This window comes from Trichomycterus rosablanca, chromosome 22, assembly GCF_030014385.1.
Source record: "Trichomycterus rosablanca isolate fTriRos1 chromosome 22, fTriRos1.hap1, whole genome shotgun sequence".
Classification (NCBI taxonomy): domain Eukaryota; kingdom Metazoa; phylum Chordata; class Actinopteri; order Siluriformes; family Trichomycteridae; genus Trichomycterus; species Trichomycterus rosablanca.
Window position 1 is genome coordinate 7754259 of NC_086009.1, and position 18062 is coordinate 7772320.

The 18062-nt window shown below is 43.4% G+C and overlaps 1 protein-coding gene across 1 annotated transcript; it reads left to right on the top strand.

The window, feature by feature from the left end:
• The first annotated feature begins 5075 nt into the window (after window positions 1-5075).
• Window positions 5076-16427, top strand: znf652 (zinc finger protein 652). Its single transcript, XM_063018876.1, has 5 exons — window positions 5076-6248; window positions 7211-7358; window positions 9627-9742; window positions 13862-14006; window positions 15563-16427. Exons 1-5 carry the CDS (start codon window positions 5295-5297, stop codon window positions 16120-16122), a joined length of 1923 nt encoding a protein of 640 aa, XP_062874946.1. The 5' UTR covers window positions 5076-5294; the 3' UTR covers window positions 16123-16427.
• The last annotated feature ends 1635 nt before the right edge of the window (window positions 16428-18062 follow it).

Consider the following 18062-nt stretch of genomic DNA (forward strand, 5'->3'; position numbering starts at 1 on the left):
GTGGCCATCACAAAGCCCTGACCTCAATCTTATAGAAAAAAGTGTGTGCAAACAAGGAGGCCTACAAACCTGACTCTGTTCCACCAGTTCTGTCAGGATGAATGAGCCCAAATTCCAGCAACTTATTGTAAAAAGCTTGTGGAATGCTACCCGAGACATTTGACCCGAGTTAAACAGTGTAAAGGCAATGCTATAGAATACTAACCATGTGTATGTAAACTTCTGAGCCATGGGGAACATGATGAAAGAAATAAAAGCTGAAATATATAATTGTCTGTAGTATTATTCTGACATTCCACATTCTTAAAATGTACTGGTGGTCCTCACTGAATAAGGGGAAATGAGTACTAGGATCAAATGTCACGAATTTTGAAAAGAAAATGAGTTTAAATGAACATAGTTTCAATGTATGTATACTTTTGACCTCAATCTTTACGTGGGCGAAAAGATTTGCATGTAAATATAACCACCGAGGTATAAACAGTGAGGTTTTAATGCCCGAGCAGCTTTGATTGTTTGTGGTTGGAATCTTGAGCATATTTAAACCACTGGGTCTAAACGACAGCAAAACTGTAAAGAACCAGCTGAGGGCTTCGTATATGTCTAAGGAGGCTGGTTCTTGCCTGTGGCTCTGTGCATGCAGCAGGGGTCGCCAGAGTGCACAGAGGAATTAGAAGTTGTACATTTGGTAATGGGGTAAAAGGTAAATAATAAATATAAAGGCTCAGAAATGCATTTAATTAATCCCAAGAAACTAGAGTCAGATAGAGCTGATTTGGGATTGCTTCTTTTGGCATCAAAAGTACAACACGTCAGTCACAGTTTAGGTTTCGATGCACACACAGACATACAGACTACTCCTGGTTTGTTGAGAGAATGAGGGACATGTACATACACAGCACCCACACACCTGTGCTATTCATAAAATGCTTTAATACAAGTGTTCTACAGCATAGAGGCAATGAAGACGGATTTTGCATGTTGCTACATGTTAGATTGTCCCTAAATTGTCCCTATTATTGTAAATAAGTGCATTCAATCGTTTAAGCATACAGCCTTAGCTCTGCACAGGCGCAAACGCATTAATATGACCCTTCATGCACAGGTTGTGTGGTCTCGTATTTGGTGCCTACAAGCCGATTCTCAGAACGCTGCAGTGAGTGCAGGGAAGGTAGCTCGGTGTGTATGTGTGGGTGTAGGCGTGGGTGTATGTGGGAGAGCGTAGAGTGAAAGTTTTCTGGTTTTCACCGCACTGATCGGTCAGATTGATGGCTATTTGTTGCATTTGCATGCATTTAGGTTAATGTTATACAGTACGTTAAAGAAGCATGGTCAATGACCCATGCTTTGCTTATAGAGACATGCAGGCGGCATGCAATACGCACTCATGCAGAGTTGATGCTCTGAGACTCAGGAAGTCGAGGCTGGGGCCGTTAAGGGTAGAGCGTGGTTAAACAGAATTGTTTTTCTCATTTGTGTTTGCCCTGTTGATAGGTGATGGTTGTTTATTCAGTAGTGATACGCTTGTTTGTCTTAACGGATTCTTGTGTTTGTTTGGAGTTACTTAAAAGATACTCGGGCAAAAGTCTGCCGACTATCTGATGTGATGTTTCAAATACATTTATTAGATATGAAAGACAAAAGACAAGACGAAAACATACAGCAGTGGTATACTGGTGCAGCTGGTAGTGATGGTGTCCTTTTTAATGTACTTGCCTTCTTAAAACATCTGGCATAGTTTACTCTAAAGAACCCCAGGTGTGAGTGGGTAATGCCCTAAGATGCATTGCTGCCATTAGTGTCCAGGTCGTGTTCCTTTGTTGCAGCCAGTATTTTTAAGTAGACCGGTATACTGGTGCAGCTGGTAGTGATGGTGTCCTTTTTAATGTACTTGCCTTCTTAAAACATCTGGCATAGTTTACTCTAAAGAACCCCAGGTGTGAGTGGGTAATGCCCTAAGATGCATTGCTGCCATTAGTGTCCATGTGGTGTTCCTTTGTTGCACCCAGTAATTGTAAATAGGCTCCGGGTCCACTGAGACAAGACGAGGATAAAGAGAATGTATAGACCTGGAGCTTGTTAAAGAAGGATCTCAGGAAAGGGGGGGGGGGGGGGGGGTATGTGGCACTGATATGTGCCCCCCCAATGGCTAGGTTGACGTTCTGCCATGTTCTGCCAAGTGCCTTCTGAGCCCTGGTCGAACAGTGACTTATTTGTCAGTTACTGGCTCAACATCCCCTTATCAAAGAGATCATGACATAAGCCACAGACAACCATGATTTGCTGTAAATACCAGTAAGCCCAATAACCCTACTGGATATTTGAATTGTAGTCATTTAACACAACAGATATATAAATAACAAAATGCAAAATTTTCATTTGTAAGATTAGATAATGATAATAATTTAAAACATTCCTTGAAAACATGACTTCAAACCACTATGAGAACTTAGTCATACTGAAAGCTGTGGTTTCACAGGTTGTCTGTAGTGCATCGCTGTCAACGGACTGAATGCATTTATACGTTGAGGCCACACAAGTTACCAAAAATGGTTTTGTTTTGATTAAATGAGCACACACACATAAGGTGGGGTTCCCAGCGGCAGTTTAGGCTTGATTAGATATAGATGTTGACTTATATAGTGTGTAGATTTGGTAGCACAGAACAACTCCCTGACATGAAGTCTGAGGTGTCGGATCTTAATGATTTTGATTGAGTAGAAGAGTAGGTGTGAACGCTTTCTTTAAAACGTTTGTGTGCTCTAAATAAGCTGGCCGAGATTGCTTGACGTGGGGGGTTCTCTGTCCGTTTCTTAACAATTTCTGGGGCGGTTTGTTTCAAGTATGAACACAATACGAACCAAAGTCATCTAAACTAACTTAACTTTCAAATTCAAGTTCATCCATATCCATCAATATCCACCCATCCATCCATTCATCAATCCAGTATAACAGACAACCATCCATCCATCAATAAACCAACTAACCGACCATCCATTCAATAAACCAACTAACCATCCATCCATCCAATAAACCAACTAACCAACCATCCATCCAATAAACCAACTAACCAACCAACCATCCATCCATCCATCCATCCATGCATCCATCCAATAGAAACCACCCATCCATCCATCCAATAAATCACCCATCCATCCATCCAATAAAACCATCCCTCCATCCACCCAATAAACCAACCATCCATCCATCCAATAAAACCATCCCTCCATCCACCCAATAAACCAACCATCCATCCAATAAAACAACCATCCCTCCATCCATCCAATAAACCAACCAACCATCCATCCATCCAATAAACCAACCAACCCTCCATGCATCCATCCAATAGGCACCAACTTTCCATCCATCCATGCATCCATCCAATAGAAACCAACCATCCATCCAACCAATAAACCAATCAACCATCCATCTATCCAGTAAACCAACCAACCACCCCTACATCCATCCATCCATCCATGCATCCATCCAGTAGACACCAACCATCCATCCACCCAATAAAAACCATCTGTCCATCCAATAAACCAACCATCCATCCATCCAATAAAACCAACTATCCATCCAACCATCCATCCATTCAATAAACCAACCATCCATCCATCCATCCAATAAACCAACCAACCATCCATCCATCCAATAAACCAACCAACCATCCATCCATCCAATAAAACCAACTATCCATCCATCCATCCATCCAATAAACCAACCATCCATCCAATAAAACCAACTATCCATCCATTCATCCAATAAACCAACCAACCATCCATCCATCCAATAAAACCAACTATCCATCCATCCATCCATCCATCCAATAAACCAACCATCCATCCATCCAATAAAACCAACTATCCATCCATCCAATAGACCAACCAACCATCCATCCAACCAATATACCAACCATCCATCTAACCAATAAACCACCCAACCATTCATCCAGCTGACCAATAAACCAACCAACTATGCATCTAATAAACCATCCATCCATCCAATAAACCACCCAACCATTCATCCAGCTGACCAATAAACCAACCAACTATGCATCTAATAAACCATCCATCCATCCAATAAACCACCCAACCAACAGTACGTCATGTCACAAGATGCGACACTAAACACATACCTTCTTTGGTTTGTGCAGAGGATCAATTTAATCACTTGCTGTGTTTGCAGTTGGTTAAGCAAACCACGACTAAAGTGTAACAATGTATTATTTTATTTATTTTTTTGGTTTGGCCCAAGGGAACCGAAGTACAAGTAGAAACACTCTATACTCTTGAGCGTATTAAAACTTCTGACTTAATAAAGTCACCGATTGACACATTTATGTTTCAGTTTATTCGGTGACTTGTATACGAAGCAGTCGGCCGCACACATATCCAGGTGAAGGTGTGTGTGTGTGTGTGTGTGTGTTGTTTTAGTTTTCTCTACTCAGCTCCTTCGTGGTTTTAATTGAAGTCGCTCACACACGCTCCCACACTGAAGTGAAACGGTTGCGGTCAGGAGTTGGTGTGTGAGAGCGTGAGCGTACGCCTATATTTTTGTGTGCGCGGTAGTGAGATTTTTAGATCTCTGCACCTTAACCAGACTATAGTTTCGATTCTGTCTACTACACTTGTTTATCAGGAGCGAAAAGCTGACTTGCCGCGTGAGGAGAATATTATTGGCGTTGCCGGTTTCTGCCGTCAGTTCAGGTTTTATATAAAATTTATTTGAGTTTTTTTCTAGTAAGATATTGCATAATAACCTGTTTATGGATGATAATTCTATTTTATATTCATTGCTAGGCTTTGTACAGTTCAATTTTTGTGTCATATTTTGCATTTATTTATGTTGAATTGAATTGCACTGAAGCTTTTTGTTTACTTGTTTGTTTGTTTGTTCTTTTTGCTCGTGCAGGCATCGTGTAACAGCGTGCTTCTGAAACCGAGTCGGCAGGTTGGTTGGACCACAAGAGGCTAATCTTAGCGCACAGATGCTTGCTCATTCAGCTGATTCAGCACATTAACCAAGGTTAAGGTATCATTTCCAATTCCTCCAGTCCATAAAGGCTTAAATCTAAGATCTAGTGCAGTAATGTTACCACCTGATTGAAAAGTTGGCCTGAACCCACCATCTTTTTCTTCAATGCGTGTTTATTTCTTAATCATGGAGGATATGGAGGCTTGGTTTGGTTTGGGCTGAGGCATCTTTCCTCCTTTTCCCCTCGCGGGAGGGGATGGAGATTGGGCGCCACCTGTAGGAGACGTTGCACCCCTCGAGAACGCAGAGAAGCGCTGATGAAATCGTCCCAGACACTCAAAGAAGAGGCGGTAAAAGAAGCCATGTCACAGGAGGAGGGCCCGAGGAGTCATCCTGCCCAGGCCTACTACCACCATGCCAATCTAGCAGACACTGACCTCTCAGGAAAGCTCTTCAAGCAGGAGGGCATGTCCAAACCCTTTTCGGTGCTCGTCGATAACAAGATGAGCACCAAAGCAGTCCCTTCTGAGCTGCCCCTCGAGCCGAATCCTGCCCCACTTCAGCATTTCTACAAAGAAGGTTCCGGAGCGGCCGGGAGCGAGGGAGGAATGAAGAGCAGAAACAAAGGGATGTCCCAAGAGACGGAGGACGAAGAAGAAGAAGAAGAGGAAGAGGAGGAGTTCAAACGAGCGCAGATCATTGTAGAGGTGAACCTAAACAACCAAACCTTGCACGTCTCCAAAGGAGAGAAGAACATTCCCGCAGAGGTGGACAAGAGCGGCAGCGATGAGGAAGACGAGGAGGACGAAGAAGAGGAAGAGGACGACGATAGCATAGAAGAGGATGACAGTCCCGAGGAAGAGCCCGACGAAATAGAGGACCAGGACGAAGATGAGAAAGAAAGCCGGAGGACGAGATCTTACCGGACCCAGAAAAAGAGCCTCGATGCCGACGTGGCCCCCGAGACAGTCGGTGTGACCACCAGAGGGCGAAGGAGGAGCGCAGAAGTTCCACCCCTGAAGCGACCCAGGTCAGGCCGCGGCGTTAAGAGCTCCGGCTCTTCGGCTTCAGGAGCAGTAAAGGACTGTGAGGAGCGCGGCACTCTGGCATGCGAGAAATGCCCACGCGTGTTTAACACCCGCTGGTACCTGGAGAAGCACATGAACGTCACGCACAGGCGCATGCAGATCTGCGACAAGTGCGGGAAGAAGTTCGTGCTGGAAAGCGAGCTGACCCTGCACCAGCAGACTGACTGCGAGAAGAACATTCAGGTGAGAGGGTCAGGGGTTTGGAATAATAATACAAAGCAGACAGCATCACAATTAGATAATAATAGGGATGTTATTAACAATTCTAGCGGGCACAATCGGCAGTGCCTGCAGCAGACACAGTTCTGCTAGGGCGGGATGACCGGACTATGTGGGTGGGGTTTTCAAACGCCGTGTAAGGACCCTGTTTGGCAGATAGAGAGGCGCCTGTGCAGAATGCATGGGTGAAAAAGGGTTCCGCTAAGGGCTGTGCGTGGGTCGGAGGAGGTGTGAGCAGCAATATAACCACCTCGACTGCAATCAGGGATCCCCCAGCAGCGGAAGACAAATTGACTATGCTAAATTGGGAGAAAATGCATAAAAAAATATCCAAAAAGCCATTCGAATCTCAGCTCTGCTACCGGCAGGCTGGGCGCCTACACGTACAATGATTGGCATGTGTTCGTCGGGTGGGTGCCAGAGGGGATTCCTCATAACCGCACAGAGATGAGGAATTATGGCATCGATAAGGCTGTGTTGACCAACATCAGTGCCCATCCATTCAAATGCTCTTTTGACTGAGTGGTCACAAATTTCCACAGACATACTTCCAAGTCTTGTGAGAATCCTACTCTCAGGAAAGTTTGCAGAGCGTGATTGATTGTATTTGAATACCATTTGTAATTTGAAATGGGATGTACAACAAGCTCATGGTCAGGTGTCCAAATACCTTTGGCCATATAGTGTAAGTGAAGCCAATTTTAATGTGGCACCTGGTGTATGTTATGATGTAATAATAATTGACGTTTTACAGTCAAACCATTGAGTTGATTCTTTGGTAGGACAGGAGCAGTGTTCTCATGTTTCCAGCAGAGGGAAACAAAGGTAAAAAAAGAAGCTGGTACAGTATGGCTTGTTGCTTCATGATGAATGCAAAGTGTACAGATATATTTGTGTTTTTTATAATTGTGCTTTCTGTTCCTCAGTGTGCATCGTGTAATAAATCCTTTAAAAAACTGTGGTCACTTCATGAGCACATCAAGATCGTCCACGGCTATGCTGAAAAGAAATTCGCCTGCGAGATTTGCGAGAAGAAGTTCTACACGATGGCGCATGTCCGCAAGCACATGGTCGGTAAGTAATGAAATTTCAGAGGTGTATATTTTTTTTTTTTTTTTTTTTTATATTACAGTTTTACTTTTTATACATTTCTTTAACTTTGGGGTCACTTAAAAAAGTCCACTGATTTTTTTACTGTCACATTAAATCATTTCTACTTTTTCCAAGATTTTTGCTACTTATATTTTATTTTATAGTTTTTATTTATTTAGTTTTTTAACTAAGAATAAGAAAAAAGAAATAATAATTAAGAAATTCCCCTTCTCCCCTTAACCAGACATGTAAATGTAAACTTAACGTACAGCCAGTATCCAATCAAAACAAAACAATAAATACCATCACAGTGAAGTTACATATATTAATTATAATTCCCTGCTGTTGACCCCCATCTCCCCAATTTATGCCAGGAAATTCTGCCAAATATTATAACATTTCTCAGTAAACCCTCTGACAGTATATCTGATCTTCTCTAGTTTAAGATGATTAGTAGTTTCTGTAAACCACTGGTTGTATGTGGGTGGATCAGAGTCCTTCCATTTAAACAAGAGAACTAAAAGCCATAACACCGATTTCTTTCCTGCTGATGGTGCTACTCTCAGGTGCCACACCAAACAAGGCAATGAACGGAGATGGGTCATTTACTGTCCCAAAATTTTTTGAGAAAGTCTCAAAGATTGTATGCCACAAAATATGGAGCTTCAGACATGTCCAAAACATATGCGGTAGAGAGACCGGGTCCTGTCTGCATCGGTCACATGCGGGATCTTTGTCTGCCCTAATCCTAGAGAGTCTGACCTTAGTCCAGTGTAGCCGATGTACAGCCTTGAACTGAATAACCGCATGTCTTAGACAAATGGATGAGGAGAAAATTCTCTTTATTAATTTGTGCCATAGTTTGGTTGACATCTTATTCCCATTTGCCTTTACAAAGGTCCAAGTCAAGTCAAGTCAACTTTATTTATATAGCGCTTTTTACAATATACATGGTCTCAAAGCAACTTTACAAAATCCAGGACCAACAGATACAAAAACCCCTGTTGAGCAAGCCGAGGGCGACTGTGGCAAGGAAAAACTCCCTGAAAATTACAGGAAGAAACCTTGAGAGGAACCAGACTCAGCAGGGCCCATCCTTCTTGGGTGGCCTGGAGGATACTTTAAATAAATACACGATTTACACAAATCATACAAACACAGAATTAAATGATCTAAAAGTCATAACTGGTAATAAATAGATAAATAAACAATTAAATAATAATAGAGTTGTTATCCGCTCTAGTCTTCAATAAAGTCTGTAGTGATTTCTTGTCGTTGCAATTACTCCAGACCCGTCACATCTGACAGGAGCAGCATCGTTGTCCCGGCAGTCTCGACTTTAATCCTTAACCTCGGCAGGTAAACAGGTTTCCATCAGAATGCCCTCGGGGTAAAACAACAGTGAATGTAGTTAATAATGTACAATGCTAGTTGACAAACAGTTTTACAGAGAGTTTTAGACTCCGGCAGCCCTAATTATTACAGCATAACTAAAAGGGAGAGCGAGCAGGTAACAAGGTCATGAAGGCTTTCACAGGACATCAGCGCCCATCTCCCCACCATCATCAAACCTGAGTGATCGGACAAGAGAGGCAGGACGACAGCAACCCAACATCCCTGATCACCACAAGTTTCTATGACCAAGAAATGTCCAGTGGTGTCGAGTTAGACTTGTCAAGCTGGCCGTATATTGTACTTATAGCCTTACTATTAGCCTATGAATTAAACTAAGTCCAATAGAGTAGTGGGAGGGCGTACTGGGAAGCAGTCTGAGCTGGAAGCTATGAAGTTTCAGAGCTGTAAATATCTGTAAAAATGTGGTCTTGGGATATCACATTATTGTGCTGATCAAATGAGGCAAAGTCATTGTCAAGGTAGATATCCAACAGCGTAACTAGACCCCTACTGGACCATAAAGCAAAGACCACATCCATCATTGATGGTATTTTATTTTATTTATTTTTTATTGTTGGGTGGCTCAGTGGGTAGCACTGTTGCCTCACAACAAAAAGGTCCTGGGTTCAGTTCCCAGATGGAGCAGTCCGGGTCCTGTCTGTGTGGAGTTTGCATGTTTTCATGGACATGCGTGCAGTTAGATCTGGCCACTTATTATACACAGGCCACTTAATATACACAGGCCAGTTTTGTTCTACCTTGGTTAAGCATCCTGCACACTGGGTTTATCTTCAATTTATGCTTGGTGTGTTTGCAAAAATGATTAGAAAAGTGACATTCTTCATCTCTTTTCAGCACACACTAAGGACATGCCATTTACATGTGAAACGTGTGGGAAATCTTTTAAACGCAGCATGTCTCTGAAGGTGCACTCACTTCAGCACTCCGGAGAGAAGCCCTTCCGCTGTGAGGTACACACACACACACACACACACACACACACACATGCATGTATCATCACATGACTGTGTCTAATGAGACAGTGATGAGTAATGACTTCAGACACAGCAGCGCTGCAGTGGAGTTTTTAAATAACGTGTCCACTCACTGTCCACTCTATTAGACACTCCTACCTAGTTGTTCCACCTTGTAGATGTAAAGTCAGAGACGATCGCTCATCTATTGCTGCTGTTTGAGTCGGTCATCTTCTAGACCATCATCAGTGGTCACGGGACGCAGCCCACGAGGCGCTGTTGGCTGGATATTTTAGGTTGGTGGACTATTCTCAGTCCAGCAGTGACAGTGAGGTGTTTAAAAACTCCATTAGCATTGCTGTGTCTGATCCAGTCATACCAGCACAACACACACTAACACACCACCACCATGCCAGTGTCACTGCAGTGCTGAGAATGATCCACCACCTAAATAATACCTGCTCTGTAGTGGTCCTGTGGGGGTCCTGACCATTGAAGAACAGGATGAAAGCAGGTTAAAAAAGTATGTAGAGAAACAGATGGACTACAGTCAGTAATTGTAGCACTATAAAGTGCTTCTATATGGTAAGTGGAGCTGATAAAATGTACAGTGAGTGTAGAAACAAGGAGGTGGTTTTAATGTTATGCCTAATCAGTGTATAATGCTGTGTAGGCACAGGCAGAGAACTTTATGTTCCTGTTTAGGTGACGGGCGTCGGCTTTCCTGTCCGACATGAAAATCAGGCTCTGTAAAACCCAGTATTTACATTAAAGCTGCATAATAAACATGCAGTGTTGCAAACTCTGAGCGGAAAGAGAAACCACCAGGGTGGTAGTACACTGTTTAAAGCCGAATATAGATTTGTATTTGTCAAATAAACTTTATTACCCAAATTAGGTTGGACATCCCAGTCCAAAAACCATATGAATTAATATGGAACCCTTCCGCCTTCTTTTGGAAAGGCTGTTCTGAAAAGGCTTTTATTGGTTTATTCATTTGTTTATTCAGGGCTTCATTTAAATAAACAAATGAATCAAACTCTCCAAATATACGGTAGTAGTATAGTACATTAGTAGTACATTATAGTCATCATTAGTAGTACAGTGGACCCTTGACTTACGAATTTAAGTGGTTCCGTTAAAATGTTCGTTAGTTAAACCTATTTTTCCCATAAGAAATAATGTAAACAGAATTAATCCGTGCCAGACCTTCCAAACCACCCACTTGCCTAACCTCTCTAATGTCTTAAATGGTCTTTTTTGTTATGAATACAAGTATATTTTCCCTTAATCTTAAATTATAGAATAGTCATTACTGTAATAAACAACAATACACAGTAGTACTGTACTGTACATAAACACACATCACATTTCAGTACAGTACGTGTGCTGTACCATACACCATAATACATTGTATCTAACAGAAACAACAATAACTCATATTTCTCTATTATTTCCTTCTTTATTTCAATAGTGTTGTATTTTGTAGGTGTAATTTGTAGGTGTAATGTCCCCTCTGTCTGATACACAGTGACATCTACTGGCAGGAATAATTATACAACAACAAAAAACTGGCTTTCTCTGCACATTCTCTGGGGACATTTTAATATAGAATTTTACAAAATATAAAGAAAACACCGTCCGCTGTCCGAATGTTCGCTCACTGTATATATACAGTATATACAGTACAGGCCAAAAGTTTGGACACACCAGCCAAAAGTTTGGACACACCTTCTCTTCAATGTTTTTTCTTGATTATTTTTATTTTCTACATTGTAGATTAATACTGAAGACATCCAAACTATGAAGAATTATGTAGTGAACCAAAAAGTGTTAAACAAACCAGAATATGTTTTATATTTTACCAACTCTACCTCTGCACAACCCAACTGATGGTCTCAAACACATTAAAAAAGCAACAAATTCCAAAAATTCACTCTAGACAAGGCACAAACATTCATTGAAAACCATTCCAGGTGGAAACCTAATAAAGCTGGTTGAGAAAATTTCAAAGAGTGTGCAAATCTGTCATTAAAGCAAAAGATGGCTACTTTGAAGAATCTAAAATATAAAACATATTCTGGTTTGTTTAACACTTTTTTGTTTACTACATAATTCCATATGTGTTCCTTCATAGTTTGGATGTCTTTAGTATTAATCTACAATGTAGAAAATAAAAAAAAAATTAAGAAAAACCACAGGAATGAGAAGGTGTGTCCAAACTTTTGGCCTGTACTGTAAATATAGAGCGAGAGAGAGACGGTCAGAGTCAACTTGTTCGTGACGTCACGTGTTTCGCGAATTTCGGTTCCTAATCCGAAATTTGTTCGTACGTTAAGTTGAAAAAGATCGTTCTTCTCGACGAGGGTCTACTGTACATTACAGTCATTATAGTCATCATTCTAAACCATTATACTATTAAGGTATACATTTACATACAAGTAGGTTGAAGTCATTAAAAGCAATACAGGATTTAGCAATACTGACAGCACAGTGGCTTGGTTGCTGTCACTCATCACAGCAAGAAGGTCCTGGGTTTGATTCCCAGATGAAGCCTTCCCTGGTCCATTCTGTCTAGAGTTTGTATGTTCTTCCCGTGTCTGTGTGGGTTTCCTGCGGGAAGACATACAAGTGAGGTGAATCAGAGATTCCAAATTGTCCATGACTGTGTTTGACATTAAAACTTGAACTGATGATGAATCTTGTGTAACCTGTAGCTACCTGTCCTGTCATGAATTTAACCAATGTGTGAAAAGCATGACGTTAAAATCCTAATAAATAAAGAAATAAATAAAATCCTCATAAATAAATATTGTAATTTAAATGTTCAACCATACAATTTCATTTTTTTTCTAAATAATTACCGCTACCTAGTTGACTCTTCGCCAACTAGTAGGTTAGAACCAACCACCGGGCCGCAGACCGGTACCGGTCCGTGGGTCATTTATTACCGGGCCGCACAAAAAGAATGAACAATTAGAGATTGCTACAAGAGCAAGAGCAATTACATTTCCAATACTTTTTGGGTGTTATTGTCCCAAATCACCACTAGGTGGGAGCAGCATCTCGTTGCAGCGAAAAAAGCCCAAGATTCACCCTGAGTTTCCATTCTATTGTTATTGTATTTTAAATCCTCCCGCCCCCACTAGTCTGTGAAATTATATCTTATATGAAAGCGGTCCGTAGTGCCTGGGCTAGTGGTTAAGGTACAGGACTTGGTACAGGTCACTGGTTTAAACCCCACCACTGCCAGGTTGCCATTGTTGAGCCCTTGAGCAAGGCCCTTATTTGCTTAGATAGTATACCGTCACAGTACTGTAAGTCGTTTTGGATAAAAGCATCTGCTAAATGCAGAAAATGTAAATGTAAGCACATTGACCGAGTGGAGCCGCAGCTTCTTCCGACACTCTTGCAGTCGCCAGCTGCTTATTTTCACCAGGCAGGACCGACTCTTCATGAGCCAATCAATGCTGCTTTGTGAATTTGCTATTGGCTGGTCCAATGAACCATAATGTCACACTTGTTGACCCAGCCAACCTGCCGCTTTGCAAAAATAGAATGTACACTGGTGCATCCTGACTCTCACCAGAGTACTGACAGCAGACACCAGTCTGGCTGTTCCAGGGTTTTCCAGAAGGGTTTGCCAAATTGTTTGGCTTGTGGTTTTTCATTTGCATGTCCTGGCTCCAGGATTAGAACCAGAACCTTTTTAATCTGAACCTGTTTAGGCTAGTCTTCCAGACTCTGATTATACACTGGGCTTCCTTTGTAACTTAATTGTTCTGCTAACTGTAGAGCAGGCTTAATCAGTGTCTGGAAGTTGCTTATCATTAATTCTGAGGATGAAGAACGTTGTAACCTATTTTTGGCCTCAAACAGGGCTAGGTGTGGGTGGGGCTGCTTATTCAGTCAAAAGCCCAGGCTGTGTGTGTTTGTAGAACAGCGTGTGAGCGGCCACGTCTCGGGCAGGGTCAGGCTCAGTCGGATTTAAATAACTTTGTAATTACAGGCTTATAAGATGTAATAGCATGCTATGCAGCTTATATTACAAAGCACTCTTCGTGTATATCGTGTACTGCTTTCACCCACCCTGTCTATTTCTGTGTGTGTGTGTAGAACTGTGATGAGAGGTTTCAGTATAAGTATCAGCTGCGTTCTCATATGAGCATCCACATCGGGCACAAGCAGTTCATGTGCCAGTGGTGTGGCAAAGACTTCAACATGAAGCAGTATTTCGATGAACACATGAAGACGCATACAGGTGGGTCACACACACCAACACAAACCCCATTTCCAGCAAGTTGGGACATTTTGTAATGGTGCCATGTACACACCACCAAAATTAGTAGTCTGCTCTACTCCCCCCCCCCCCCCCCCCCCCATTTCTTTTTTGAACATTACAGAACAGATGTAAATGCTTGTGGTGGGACACACCCTGACCTCCCAACATGTGCTCTTTAATAACACTTACACAAAAGCCATGTCTCTGATTGGCTGGCTAGTGTGAATTACAGCTTTACAACAGAACAGCTCAAAAGCCGAGCCATATTGAACATAGCGCAATTAACAGGGATATACTGGCGTATGTCTTGTAGAATAGATTTAACATCAGGTTTATTCTGGTTAAGGAATACAAAGCTTGGACAGATGGAGGGTGGCAGGGTTCACTCTAGAAAAAAAGAAAAGCACAGTAGATATAAGGGTTTAAAGGAAAATTTACCCTCAATTGGGGATCCCTGAAAGTCATGTATAAGCTCAGTGATTCCACCATAGGTAGGTTTATTGTTCCATACTGGTAATCTAGGGTTAAGGCACTTGGGTGGCGCAGCAGATTAACACATTAGCACACTACTGCGGAGTTAGAATCTCAAAGGCAGCGACCTGCGACCTGGTCGTGCGTCCACACGAACACAGCTGGCTGTGTTTGAGGAAGGGAAGGTCAGATGGGGTCTCTGGGACCGATCCAAGCGCATACATGGGGGGTTGGTAAGTCACATGGAGCCTACAGGTCCCATCACTGGTATTTTGGAGTGGGCGTGTAGTGATCCGGCTTGATTGGATCAGGGGGTCCTGCAAGTGGATTCAGAATGGGGGAGTGGAAATGACTACACTGGGAGATAAAGGGGGGAAATCCAAATAAATAAATTAATTAAATTATTAATAAATTACTCATAGCTTTTTAAGTGCTTGCCCCTCCTTTTATCTCAATAATAAATGTTAAGTGATAGTTATAACATGCAGAAATTATAAGTGCCCTTACATATACCATATTTACCATACAGCTGGTAAATAATTCGATCTACTTAATATTCAGTTTCATGTTTTACCATCATTTTATTTTGGTCAGGGTCACGGTGGGTGCGGTTTTCCTGAAATCACTGGGCGCAATGCGGTAATGCACCTCAGACAGGACGCCAATCCATCAGGGGGCGTACACCCACAAATCCATCTCAGACATAGCTAATCATGACTGCATGTAGACGCCAGACCGAACCCTGGATCCCTGTGGCACTGGGCTAGTGCAATTTACCGCTGCACCACTTTAGTGCCCTATATCAAATCATTATATAGACTATACCACTATACTATAGACTTTAGTAGGGCAGTTGTAGCCTGGCAGTTAAGGTATTGGACTAGTAATTGAAAGGTCACTGGTTTAAGCCCCATCTCTGCCAGGTTGCCACTGTTGTGTCCTTAAGCAAGGCCCTTAACCTTTAATTGCTTAGACAATATGGACTGTTGCAGTACTGTAAGTCACGGTTTATGTCTTGTGGTTGTGGCATGTGCAAAAATTCTGCTTTCTGTTTGTTTCCATAGGTGAGAAGCCATTCATCTGTGAGATCTGTGGGAAAAGCTTTACCAGTCGGCCCAACATGAAGCGCCACCGGCGCACCCACACGGGAGAAAAGCCTTACCCCTGCGAGGTATGTGGCCAGCGCTTTCGTTTCTCCAACATGCTCAAGGCTCACCGCGAGAAGTGCTTCCGGGTAACCAGCCCCATGACTCCACAGCCTTCCAACATGCCCCTCGGTGTTCATCTCCCCGGCAACCCCGCCTCTTCCTCGGGCCATGCTTCCAGCCCACCTTTATCTTCTCCACCCGCGTCCAATCCTTCGTCCGTGGGCTCGGGAATGCTGGCTTCCGGAATCGGACACGGCTTTTCCCATTTGCACATGCAGGCCGCGGCCACGCATCATCAACATCAAACCCACGCGCATCACCCCGGCCACGCGGCCATAACCGGTAGCGCCCCTCAGCACCTTTCCGTCCCGTCCTCTCTCCTGCCGTCGCCTCCTGCACTTTTTAAGAGCGAACCGATCAACCACTGCGCCCGCGAGGACGCATACCTGAGGCCGGGTTCGACACAGCAGCACTAAAAGTGACCGCACCTCTGCCTCGCAGACACGCAGATACTGCGTCGACGTGATCAAGGAAAACTCACGCGTGAGGGTACACACTTCAGTGCTGCCTATGCATTTTCTCGTCAGAAGCTCGGCTGATCAGAAAGTGAGCTTGACTGCTGACCTCAGTGAACCTTCTTAAAAACATTAGCATTAGCATTTTACACCTTGTACTGTAAGAGTTCCAGTTGCATCATAATGATGAGAACATGCCACTTAACTTAAAGCTGCAGTATGTAACTCAAAAGTGCAAGAAGTAGCCTTGTTGTGTGTGAGGGAATGCTTTTAGGTCCTGTTCTTGTCTGGGAAGGGGGTGTGGAAATAATTACCCCTTTTACAGGTGGTATTTACAGCTAATTTACAAATAAAAGCAGAGCGTGTTGATCATTACATTTACATTTTCAGCCTTTAACAGACGCTTTTAATACTGTCTAAGCAATTGAGGGTTAAGGGCCTTGCTCAAGGGCCCATCAGTGGCAACCTGACAGTGGTGGGGCTTGAACCGGCAACCTTCTGATTACTAGTCCAGTACATTAACCACTAGGCTACAGCTGCCCTAGTGATCATCTCTATGGAGTTTTAATTGTCCAAAATAGGGTGGCATGGTGGCTCGGTGGGTAGCACTGTCTCCTCACAGCAAGAAGGTCCCGTGTTCGAATCCCTGACGGAGCTGTCTGGGTCCTTTCTGTGTGAACTTTGCACGTTCTCCCCGTCTCTGTGTGGGTTCCCTCCGTGAGCTCCGGTTTCCTCCCACAGTCCAAAGACATGCAAGGGAAAGGCCATTAAAGCACACTGAGCTGGTCATTACCTGCTTGTGCCCTGACATGGCGCAATGTCACGCTAGGAATAATTTATCCTTGAACCCTCATGAACAGGGCATGGTGATCCAGTGGGGAGCACTGTCACCTTACAGCAAGAAGGTCCTGGGTTCAGTTCCACCAAAGTCACGTAGAACACTCTTATCCAAAGCAACTTACAGTACTGTGACGGTGTATTGTCTAAGCAATTGAGTATTAAGGGTCTTGTTTAAGGGCCCAATAGTGGTAACTTGGCAGGGGTGGGGTTTGACCCAGCGACCTTTCGATTACTAGTCCAGTACCTTAACCACTAGGCTTTCAGGGTCTGAGACGGGTCCAGTTCCTCCATGAAACACTGGGTGCAAGGCAAGAATGCCTTGGAGAGAGCGCTAATCTGTTTCAAGAAGTTGCCTTTTGATGTCTGTCTAGACGCCAGGTCAGGCGATAGCTAGGTGGGCCAGTAGCCTAGCAGTTAAGGTACTGGACTAGTAATCAAAAGGTCACTGGTTCAAGCCCCACCACTGCCAGGTTGCCACTGTTGGGCCCTTGAGCAAGGCCCTTAACCCTCAATTGCTTAGACAGTATACCGTCACAGTACTGAAAGTCGCTTTTGATAAAAGCGTCTGTTAAATGCTGAAAATGTAAATGTCTGAGCGCCTAAAACCCCACGTTGTACCCCGTCGTGTACACTCACTCACTGTCTTAACCGCTTATCCAATCAGGGTCGCGGGGGGTACTGGAGCCTATCCCAGCTTTTCAATGGGCGCAAGGCACACAGTAACACCCTGGACTGGCGCCCTGTCCATCGCAGGGCAGACACAAATACATACACACACCCATTCACCTATAGGGCAATTCAGCGTCTCCAATTAACCTGAGTGCATGTTTTTGGACTGTGGGAGGAAACCGGACCTCCTGGAGGAAACCCACACAGACACGGGGAGAACATGCAAACTTTGCACAGAAAGGACCCGGACCGCTCCGCCTGGGGATCGAACCCAGGACCTTCTTGCTGTGAGGCGACAGTGCTACCCCAACTTCCCCGGCGTGTACAATTTTGATTTATTAAGAAGTGACATCACTGTCAGTGGCCCAGCAATGAATCTGCAATAGGCATAA

Coding starts and splice junctions, on each gene's coding strand:
- znf652 (XM_063018876.1), top strand. CDS start 5,295: ATGAAATCGTCCCAGACACTCAAAGAAGAGGCGGTAAAAGAAGCCATG. Junction 7,359..9,626: donor TGTCCGCAAGCACATGGTCG/GTAAGTAATGAA, acceptor ATCTCTTTTCAG/CACACACTAAGGACATGCCA. Junction 14,007..15,562: donor ACACATGAAGACGCATACAG/GTGGGTCACACA, acceptor TTGTTTCCATAG/GTGAGAAGCCATTCATCTGT.